This window comes from Camelina sativa, unplaced genomic scaffold (assembly GCF_000633955.1).
Source record: "Camelina sativa cultivar DH55 unplaced genomic scaffold, Cs unpScaffold00801, whole genome shotgun sequence".
NCBI classification, from domain to species: Eukaryota; Viridiplantae; Streptophyta; class Magnoliopsida; order Brassicales; family Brassicaceae; genus Camelina; species Camelina sativa.
This window is the reverse complement of record NW_010921929.1, coordinates 634-12,365: the sequence shown is the minus strand read 5'-3', so window position 1 is coordinate 12,365 and position 11,732 is coordinate 634. Positions and strand designations below refer to the sequence as shown.

Sequence of the window (11,732 nt, the reverse complement as noted above, 5' to 3'; positions counted from 1 at the left end):
GGTTAAAAATGCTTCGAGAATTTGCTTAAGTCTAACAGATACTTACCATCACCACCAGTAACTGGGTTAATGCCAGTCAAACAACTAATAGAAGTTGTTTTCCCTGCGCCATTGGGTCCAAGAAGACAAAACAACTGATCTTTGGCAATATTCAACCACAAACCCTAAAACATATTTCAATGAATTAATTACCCATTGTTGCATGTTGGATATAACGAGGGACAATGAACACTAGAACTTGTTCAATAAACTTGGCATAGAACACACACGCACTACCATGTTAAATTTTGCAATGGACTGAAACAATTTTTTTTTTTATAGGAAATACCTTTACAGCATGAAAAGGCGAAGTTTTCGTGCATTTGCAGCATCCAAGCTTTGTTGTTCCAGGATATGTTTTCACAAGACCATGTATCTGGACTGCAATGTTAGGATCAACTATTCCATCCATTGCTTGTTGTTTAACTTCTGTCTCTTCTTCAAGCACATCTTTGTCCTCTGGCGTATGATGCTCCGCAGGTGGAACTGAACCAATACAGCTAAAAATGCTACCTTCTGTAAAGTGTAGAAACATTGTTATACTTATGTTTCCCAACACAAAGAATATAATATATTTTTCTTAAGTGCCCGGGGGAGGGAGGAGAAATTACCTTCCACTTTGTTGCCTCCTTTGCCAGTCCAATAACCAGGTGCGAAAAAGTAGAAGATTGGTTTTCTTACACCGGACGCGTTGGGAATTATATTGTCAAAATAGATAGCCAGACCGAACCAGAACAGGAATGTCCCAAGAAGCCACTGGTATACAATGTTCTACCAAAGAAAAAGAAAAAAAGAAGATGTTTGAGAATGTTAATAGACAACGTAAATACTAGTATAGTGAAAAATTATTTTGAGTGACCACATACAATAGAAATTACACAAGTTGGTTGGTTCCCTTCACATACGGCTCTTTTACTCCAACTAATTCCAGGGGTTGTGGGAGTTGAGGTTGCATCAAGAAGAATCTTAAGGCCCGCAGAAAAGGTGTTGGGTGGAAAAAGAGACCACATCACCCGGCGAGAAACTGCATATGCGCTGGAATAAGGGAATCCAGTAGCTGATACAATCTGTAGTCAGAATTGCAACTAAGTAAAAGAATTTTAAGATTTTAATTTGACAAACCAATTTAACTATATATTTTAGCTAGAGAAACCATGCAAACCTGTGTTATAAAACCAATCAGAAACACAAGGAAACCGACAGTTGTTGCTGAAGATGATTTCCTAATGAAAGATGATATCGCGAATGCAAGGCCAATCTAGCAACATGATAAATAAGATAACATAAAAATGCATGATCTATGCAGGAACATCTTAGAAAGATAATTATTAGAATGTCATGAAGGTTAATTCTTACGTACCATATTAAACTGAAAAAGCAAAAAAAGTAGGAAGACAACAAGAAAACTGTTGTTCAAGAAAAAATCAAAACGAAACATCATTCCGAAGAGGACCAAGAAAAGTGAGGAGACAAAGGTAAGGATTCCTTCCCATAAGAGCCATGACAACCAGTATGCAGAATCATAAACACCCATCATTGTCATTGCCTGCCGAAGTTTTAGCTCTTTCTCGGTAACAAGGGAACCGAGTTGGAGAACAAAACCAAACATGGAGAAAGCAAGAAAGAACACTGGTCCCATGACTGAGATTGTAGAGACACTTTCACCTATGATAGCTGGACGCGCAAATTCCTTAAATCCAAAACCCCAACTAAACTTTGGATCTGAAAAGAAAAAAAAAAAAACTAGTGTTGGCCGGTAAAGAATTAATCGGTAGTACTCAGAGATTCAAGAATGGTATACCTCCAATCAAGGACCTTGCGATTTCACGCTCTGCAGCGACTTGAAGAGGAACAAGGAACTTAAACGTTGGATCTTCAGTCTGACCACGTTTTCTCTCCGCCGACGAATTTGTTTGAATACCATAGCTGATTACTGTAGCATTCCTTTCCACAAAATGTAAAGCTCCTGGAACTTGCAACGGATGTGAAAGAAGCCATGCATCTACCTCGTTTGGCTCCTTGAACGATTGAACCTGAACATATCAAATCCAACACATTATTTACTTGTATAATAGTCACATGCATACTCTTAAAAAAAAAAAAAAGTAGGCACCGTAATATGCGTGTTACCTTGTTGGTTGGAATTGGTCTCCCTGGATTGTTAGCCATAATTGCAGAGACTATATCATTCACGCGACGACTTTGGTTCCCACTCCACACGAAGTCATAACAAGGGAGCTCCACAAAGAACTTGTCCTCACAAGGAAGAATCGGCGGGAAAACCATTAGTGTAGGATCAGTGACATTCTTGTACGCTGATGAGGATGCTTCGCTTGCCTTCATGGCTTCCTCTATACCAAATATGAGAAGGATGAAGAAGAAGGAAGAGAATATTTGAAGAAACATGGCTCTCTTGTTTCGCCATGAAAGCAATAGATTCTTCCTAAACAACGCCGTGAACTGCTGGTAGAGAAGCGGCAAGCCTTCTTGCAAAATCATTATCAATGTCTTTCTTTCTTTTTGAAATAATTTTGTCTTAGGAATACCAAATTTATTTTCTAATAGGTGCCCCTCCCACATCGCACATACTAATATTAGAAAAAAAAAAAAGAAAGAAAAAAAAAAGCAATCCATCTTTTGTTTCCACTTTTTTTTTAGGTTGACTAAATTTCATCCGTAGCTTGAAAATTGTGTAAAACTGAGACCACATTTTTTTTCTTCTTGGGACCACATTTCTTTCACACTAAAAATAACCTTATCAAAGTTTAAAGAAGAAACTATTATTCAATTGGCAAGAAAAAAAAAAAAAACACGAAGTGAGATTATTTTGTTAATTTCTTCATCAATGGTGAATCCTAGTCCGGCAAGTTTTTGGACGCAAGCCAATGCGTTACTTAGGAAGAACTTAACCTACCAGGTATGTATTTTTTTATATTGCCCAAGTTTCTTAGATATAAAAGTGTTTTGTGTTGAACAAGGAGCGATCTAACCCTGAAATGGCAGAGGAAACACATATGGACGAATGTTCGGCTCATCCTGGTTCCACTTTTCCTCTGCTTACTTCTGCTGGCAATTCAAAAGGTTCTTGATTCTTTATTGAAGAGTATCTCTGATATGTCTGATTGTGGAAGCAACGCTGGTTTACTTGGTGTCAATTGTGCCATCCCGAACCCTCCATTGTTGCCTCCGATGTTGCAGATTCCACAAGATGAACTCCGTTCTGTTAAGGCCGATTTCTTTTCCTACAGAGACCTCCCTGACAAGTCATGCAGAGTAACAGGATCTTGTCCTGTAACGATACTTGTCACTGGTGATAAATTGTCCCTTGGAAAAGCTTTATCCGCGAATATCTTCACGGCCACTTCTTTTGTGGTTAATTCCTCCAACCTCTTGCCTACTTTAGCCAATAACGTTTTGGTATATATGTCTCTCGCTATCTCTGAGTGCATTAATTGCATGATTCTCATTATCTCTCAACGTACGTAACCACTTCTTTTACTCGAGAGATCACCATGGCTTTCAGGGTTCAACAGTTTCAGCAGGCAAAGACAATTATGAAGACCCAGGGTTTGGTTATGATATCCCTATTTACAGTATCCAATCTTCGTGCAGTGCAAACTCCACATGGCCACTCTCGATCGGACAATTTCATGCAGGTACTATAATTTTGGCTAAGGCTCTTGACGTAAGAAATGCATTTTTCTTCACTTTGATAGATTATATATTATCACAGATGTGAAGTGTGTTCAAGGGTTATGTCTCTGGAGAAATAACTCTATAGAGGTCAATGATGAAATTTACAAGGGTAGCTGGAGGGGAAACCCTGCGGGGATGACAAATGAGGTCGCTGCAGGTTTGTTAAATTATGTCTTTTAATTTCATGACTTTATCTTATATATGGATGGGGGTTTGAAATTAATTTTATGAGGCACACACAAACATACCTACCATGTTAAACATCCGAGTGTGACTGTGCCTTTTTCGTTGCCTTAGCATACGATCTCATGAGCACGGATAGGAAAAACTTCAATGTGACCATATGGTATAACTCAACCTACACTGATGATCTGAGAGTAAAGCTGCTCCGAGTTCCCCGCTCTATCAATCTGGTAAAAAATAACACCATATGGTGATCATGTACCCTCAAGAAATATTCTCTCATCTCGTGCTACTACGTATTTCTCTCCTTGCAGATTTCAAATGCTTATCTTAAATTTCTAAAAGGATTAGGGACAAATATATTATTTGAGTTTGTCAAAGAAGTTCCAAAACAAGAAACTAAAAACAATCAAGACATTGCCTCCATGCTTGGCCCACTTTTCTTCACTTGGGTTGTTCTTCTTTTGTTTCCCGTAAGTTTTCTTACAGTATATATATATATATATATATATATGTGTGTGTGTGTGTGACATTAAATCATCCCATAGAATGTAATAGCAAGATGCAAATAAATCTTGCAGGTGATCTTGACATCATTGGTGTATGAGAAACAAGAGCGTCTAAGAATTATAATGAAAATGCACGGGCTAGGCGATGGTCCATATTGGATGATTTCATATGCCTATTTTCTCACCATATCTATGTTGTATCTTATTACTTTGGTGAGCTTCGGGTCTGCTATAGGACTCAGGTTCTTCCGCCTCAATGGCTATAGCATTCAGTTCGTTTTCTATTTTATATACTTAAATCTGCAAATCTCCATTGCCTTTCTATTTTCTTCGATATTCGAAAAGGTTAAGACTGTAACAGGTACTCAACATCACATTTTTTTATGAATATCTCCTCTTAAGACATGCCATTGTTGAAATTTGAATGGATTCTCTCTCTTGTATGGCTTAATTGTAGTCGTTGCTTACATACTGGTCTACGGAACTGGGCTCTTAGGCAGCTTTCTTTTCCAAAAGCTGATTGAAAGTGAATCATTCCCCGGTAAGTCAACAACGTAACCTTAGCTTTAAGAAAAAAAATAAAAAAATGCTCATGGTTATTATTACTTACAATGTATTTGCAGAGGAATATATTGTTGGCTTGGAGTTGTATCCCGGATTTTCTCTATACCGCGGGTTGTATGAGTTCTCGCAATTTGCCTCCCGTGGAACTGGGATGAAGTGGCAAGATATCAGCGATAGCGGAATGAGTGAAATTTTCTATATCATGTCAGTAGAGTGGTTTCTTGTTCTCATTGTAGCCTTCTATATCGACCAAGTTTTCTCATCTGGAAAGTCCCCTTTCTTTTTCTTGGTGAACCCTTTCAAGAAACCTTCTTCCCTACCAAGGAGGCCTACTGTGCAAAGGCTGGATTCTAAAAAAGTCTTCATAGATATGGAAAAACATGATGTCACTCAAGAGGTATGGAAGAAGTCAAGTCTTTTTTTTTTTTTTGTCTATCCATGTTTCTTTGATTTCAAATCACTTCTGACGAAAAATTGTATATATATATATATATATATATATATAAATATATAAACAAAAATAATCAGAGGGAAAAGGTCCAAAAATTAAGGAATGAAGGTAGCACAGGGCATGCGATCTTGTGTGACGACCTAAAAAAGGTGTATCCAGGTAGAGATGGTAACCCGCCAAAAATGGCAGTAAGAGGGTTGTATCTAAGCGTGCCTTTAGGAGAATGCTTCGGCATGCTTGGACCTAATGGCGCTGGTAAAACTTCGTTCATCAGTATGGTTAGTCTTCATCAGTATTTTCAGTTTTGCAAATTAAACAAACGTTTCCGAGTAACAGGTTTTGTAGTCTACTACTGTATTTTCTTCTGTTGCACTAGATGACCGGGCTCCTCAGACCGTCATCTGGAACAGCCTTGGTTCAGGGTTTGGATATATGCAAAGATATGAATAAAGTCTACACGAGCATGGGCGTATGCCCACAACATGAGTACATCATCCTCTCGATAAATTTTGAATTTTGTTTTTCATTACCAAGCTTTGCTTTTTATGCACTCATGTTGGTTTCAGCCTGCTTTGGGAGACGCTAACAGGAAGGGAACATCTTCTCTTTTACGGGCGACTTAAAAATATAAAGGGCTCTAGTCTGACACACGTATATATGTTCAACACCTTGCTGATTTTGTCTTATCATATCTTATGTGTTGTTATTCTTGAAGACAATGATAATTCATGGATATATATATGATCATTTCAAGGCTGTGGATGAATCTCTCAAAAGTGTCAGCCTTTTCGATGGAGGAGTTGGCGATAAACCTGCTGGTAATTACAGCGGAGGTATGAAAAGGAGGCTTAGCGTGGCCATATCGCTTATCGGGAACCCTAAGGTACGTAAATTCTTGTTAGTACGTTGTGTGATTTTTTTCAAGCAATGGCTCAAGTTTATTATATACTTACAAACCCTCAGTCGTCTCTCTAAACTAGGTGGTTTATATGGATGAGCCAAGCACAGGACTTGATCCAGCCTCGAGGAAGAACTTATGGGATGTGATCAAGCGTGCAAAACAAAACACAGCAATAATTCTCACAAGTATACATACATTAGTTTCTTAACTTGTGGAATCTAATTGAGTATATATATGCCTCCTAAAAACTTAGTTTTAACATTAAGACAACATTAATTTCCAGCTCACTCGATGGAAGAAGCCGAATTTCTATGCGACAGATTGGGAATTTTCGTAGATGGAGGCTTGCAATGCATAGGAAACTCCAAGGAACTGAAAAGCAGATATGGTGGATCATACGTGTTCACGATGACAACATCTTCAGAACATGAGGAAGAGGTAGAGAGATTGGTTAAATCTGTCTCTCCCAACGCAAAGAAGATATATCACCTTGCTGGTACTCAGAAATTCGAGCTCCCAAAGCAAGAGGTTCGGATTGCTGAGGTGTTTCGCTCTGTTGAAAAGGCCAAATCCAACTTCACAGTCTTTGCCTGGGGACTTGCCGATACAACTCTCGAAGATGTCTTCATCAAAGTTGCTAGAACTGCTCAAGCTTTTATTCCCTTGTCTTAAAAGCTATTTTCATTTATAGGGTTCTCTTTTTTTTTGATTAAAAATTTATGCCTTGAGACACACGCAAACTTATCACCATTTTGTTAATAGTTCTTTAGTGTTGAGGGTAGAGTTGCGGTATCAAAGAGTTCTGCAAAGGTTGGGTCATATGCTCTAAAGCAACACTTCATGTTAAATTACGGGACATATTTATTTATTCTGTGTGTATATAACTTAAAATTTGAGAAGCACAAAATTTAATATATTTTTTTCTTTAGAATAATTATTGTAAATGTTAGACGAATACACAACGGCTGTAAAAAAGAATATAGAGATAATACTTGCATTGGTTTGGTTATTTAACACCTTTTCAAAACATATTGTTTGTAGTTTGTAATGTTGAAGATGTAAATCAACACTCATATCCTAACATTGCAAACATTCATATCCTAACATTGCAAACACAAACATCTATTAATAAATAAATTTTTCTTTATTTTTTATTCTGATCTTTCATAATTAAGAAAACAAAATGCTAGGTTTGAACAAAAAGGTTACAACTGTTGTAATGACGATGTTTTGGATTACACTAATCAGTATATCGTGTTTGAATGCAGAAACAGAGTTATTTATAAATCCAATAGACTGCTTCAACTCAATCAAGAAGACTCAGGGATGCAGCGATGCCATTGGTGATATACATCACTGGGACTTNGTAAATCTTAATTTGTTATTTTTTTAAGTCGAAATTGGTGCATGATTGCATGAAGATTAAGAAGCCTAACTTCATTAAGCAATAACATGCCGAAATGTGAACGCCAAGGAACTAGAAAATTAAGAAAAACAAAATGCATAATTAACTTGAATTTTGGTTGGTACAATTAACACTTGATATATAATACTGTTTCTGTAGTTTCCTCACAAAAAGATTCTTGTAAATGTTGGATGGATATAAATAATATGCTATCTAACACTTGCTCGAATAAAAATGATAATGATGATAATAATATCTTGCTTTAGTTTGGTTGGAAAATGAATTTTTGCATGCTTTGTAATAATGTTTGTAATTAGTAATGAGACACTTAAAGATGGATGAATGGTAAGTTTGGTGTTTTACCAACCAAAGTGTCTTTGAGCTTTCCAAAAATTTCTACTATATAAATCAACACTCATATCCTAACATTGCAAACACAAACATCTATTAATAAATAAATTTTGCTTTATTTTTTATTCTGATCTTTCATAATTAAGAAAACAAAATGCTAGGTTTGAACAAAAAGGTTACAACTGTTGTAATGACGATGTTTTGGATTACACTAATCAGTATATCGTGTTTGAATGCAGAAACAGAGTTATTTATAAATCCAATAGACTGCTTCAACTCAATCAAGAAGACTCAGGGATGCAGCGATGCCATTGGTGATATACATCACTGGGACTTCAGCCATCTAAAACGTGCTTGCTGCGAAGCACTCGAAGGTTTAAGCGAAGGATGTTGGCCCATTGTCTTTCCAGGACAACCCCTTGTTCACACAATGATTAAAGGCATATGTTTTTTTCTATAGAAAACATATGGTCGTTATTTATGATCAAAAGCATGCTAGCAAGTAAACAATAAATAATGTGTGTTGTAATGCGTTTTATCTTCTTCTTCTTTTTGTTTCCTATTGTATTTGGGTTTGGTTTGTTTTTTTTCCTTTTTTATTAAAAATTATGATTTGGGATGATATAAAAAGATCCCTTATATAATGAGAATCTATACTATTAAAAGAGAAACATTATTTAGAAGGTAAAATGAATCCTGAAATATATGACATAAAATGACCCTGAATAAATTAAAAAGCATACAATACAAAAAGGACATTAAAGTAAATTTGATAATAAAAATGCACGGATCCTATATGTCCTGGATTAATTCTGTTCGGATCATGTATTAACTGTTCAGAGCTGTTTTTCATACTCCCGTATCCAAACAGAATCAAAACAAGCATTTGCAATAAAATTCAAAAAAGGTAAGTAGTTTTGCGTAAACAATTTAAGGAAACAATAATTTTGATATTTATGTATATGTTTAATTTGGGCAATTAATTTCGAAATTGTATATATGTAAACTTATTTAATTTGATTTTATATTTTGAGATATATCCGGAAACAAGAAATTATGATGTTACCTAATATACAAAATCATCTAAATGTTTATAGAAATAATTTAAATCGGTATCTATTAAAATCGAGCAATTAAATACAAAATTGTATATATGTATAAAAATATAATTTGGTTATATATTGTGAGATATCTGTAAACAATATTTATGATTTTATATTATGATTTCAAACATATGTATTACATATATACAGTATGTTTAAATCTTGGATACTGAATTAAGATATACATACGTTTGAAACTACTTATAACTTATCATTTTATCAATGCATAAATGTGCGGATCCGAAAACATGTTACAACTAAAGTAAAACAACAGTATTTTAAATATGTTTTTTTTTTCTTCAGCTTATCTAGCATAAGCATGTACAAAACAAGAGATAAAAGAATGTTAACTGACACGGCATGTATGTGTGATTCTATTAACTGAATGTTTCAAAGAAATTATTTTTCTTCATCAAATACTTTATTTTGTTTTGAATCAAACTATTACGTGTTTGTGTGCTAAATATGTAGGAACATGATTTTGAGGAAATGAGAAAAGAATAATGGGACGGAAACGGGATGGAAGAAGGAATAAGATGAGATTAAAAAATTTCAAAAATCAAAATCCAGGATCATGTTAGAATTAAAATAAATTAATGCTTCCAATATATTATGTAACATATTTTTCAATTTATCTAACACAAAAATGTCAAAAAAATATTCAAAAGAAAAAGAAAAAACATTAAACTATGTTCTATAATAGATAAAAAAAAATCAACCATAGTTATGAGACATATCACTACAAGAAAATAGAGTCATAGCTACACTAAAATTTGTTGCAATAACTCCATATTTTGTTGCAAATTTGAAAATGCAATAAAACTGAGACACATTTTCTATTGTTGCTATATGAGCGTTGCAAATTGGTATTTGTTGCACATATATTGCAAAATTTGCAATAAATAGACTCCTTGCTATGTTATCGTATTAATGCAACATTATTTTTGTAGTAAATTTGTTGTATAATTGTAACGTATCTTTGCAACTTTCATTTGTTACAAATTATTGCCACATAAAAAGTATAGCAAATATTATTACAGATATACAATGAATAAATTTATTGCTATATGTGTTGTATTATTGCAACAAAATTTATGAAGCAAATTAGTGGTGTAATTACATCATTTTTTGTAACATTAATTTTAATCACATCATTTTTTTGGCTCATTAAAATATAAAATTTTCTTTCATATTTTCTTATAATAAGATTTAAAATTTAATAATAAAACAATAAACAATAACTTATTTTATTAAATAATCAATTACTGAAATATTTTAACAATGAATTAGAAACTAGTAGAAAAAAATGAACCATAATAATAAATAAGTTCAGATATAATAATAACTTTGAAGGAAAAACTAAAACAATTAAGTGTGTTTACACTAGTAGAAAATAGACGATGATACAATATCTACAAATAATTTCTCTAACTCTTCAAGCTTTTTGTCCTTCTTTCTGTTTTCCTCATGCTTTCTGTAAATGTAGATGACCAATCAAAACTGATCCATTTTCAGTAAAGAACGTAGCTATTTAGATAAACAGATTTAATATCAGTTAACGTAACGAGAAAAACTATATAGCTAATAAGATCCTATAACAAAAATGAGTCGATTAAAAAGTGTGTTTACCTTAGAGAAGGAGCTGCAAACGGGTTGTGTTGAGAACAGAAGTTAAACTATATATAACTAAAAGAAAATAAAATCGTATCTTTCGATCCTGAATAATAGTGGATTAATTCAATCAGTTATTATTAAAAACTAAAAGACTTGAAAATAAAGCAAATGGTGGACGTTTTTTCTCAATATACATATGACCAAAAAGATACTTTAAACTAACAAGATTATTTTCATTATAAAAAACAGGATTATTCTCATTTAAAGTAAATATTAAAATTTGTAGTTATCCATATTATATTAAAAAGTGGTAAAATGAAAAATATAAATATTTTAATCTCCAAACACTGGCTAAAAAAACGTAGCCAAATATTTACTCAAATACGAAACCATATTTTACGACAACAATTTATTTTATAAGCTATTAGAAAAATTAAGAACGTACACATGTATTGTAAAAAAAAGTATAAATTAAGAAACAAATAATTGAGAACATGAAACAAGACAGTGATAGAACTAAGTTACGGAAAAAAAAATTATGTATTATAATGTATAATCATAAACATGTTAAGTAACACAACATACGTATATAGTATAGGTTTTGATAGCAGAAAGAACCAAAACCGAAGATGCTCATTCGGGCTCTCTTTTTATGTTTATGCGCCTCAAATAGTCATGACCACTAGTCCTCAACTCACAGCCTCATAACTCATCTCATCTTCCACAAACTCTGATTTTAAAATTTCTAATGAGAATTCATCAAAAGTTAATGTTAAGAAAAAGATGTCATAGTCACTCATAGAAAGCTTTTCGCTATAGCTTTTGACGAAAGTTTTATAGAATGTATATGTTGCAAAAGAGTTATTAAATGTCATAAATATAATGACAAAAGATGTCATGTATTTTGTTACATAAT

The 11,732-nt window shown here is 33.7% G+C and overlaps 2 protein-coding genes across 2 annotated transcripts; one reads left to right on the top strand and one right to left on the bottom strand.

Annotated features, from left to right (window-relative positions):
• Nucleotides 1-2: 2 nt before the first annotated feature.
• Nucleotides 3-2,545, bottom strand: LOC104773947 (ABC transporter A family member 11-like). The gene is made up of 8 exons (XM_010498617.1): nt 2,170-2,545; nt 1,841-2,072; nt 1,400-1,761; nt 1,202-1,297; nt 906-1,106; nt 651-810; nt 329-555; nt 3-164 (listed from the first exon to the last, which is right to left on the bottom strand). The coding sequence occupies exons 1-8, from the start codon at nt 2,536-2,538 to the stop codon at nt 3-5; spliced, it is 1,809 nt and encodes a 602-aa protein (XP_010496919.1). The 5' UTR covers nt 2,539-2,545.
• Nucleotides 2,546-2,849: 304 nt separating this feature from the next.
• Nucleotides 2,850-7,250, top strand: LOC104773946 (ABC transporter A family member 12-like). Its single transcript, XM_010498616.2, has 15 exons — nt 2,850-2,956; nt 3,043-3,456; nt 3,563-3,695; nt 3,773-3,892; nt 4,033-4,148; nt 4,233-4,391; nt 4,500-4,788; nt 4,885-4,968; nt 5,051-5,388; nt 5,520-5,720; nt 5,819-5,928; nt 6,009-6,093; nt 6,197-6,325; nt 6,423-6,528; nt 6,627-7,250. Exons 1-15 carry the CDS (start codon nt 2,885-2,887, stop codon nt 7,013-7,015), a joined length of 2,745 nt encoding a protein of 914 aa, XP_010496918.1. The 5' UTR covers nt 2,850-2,884; the 3' UTR covers nt 7,016-7,250.
• Nucleotides 7,251-11,732: the final 4,482 nt, after the last annotated feature.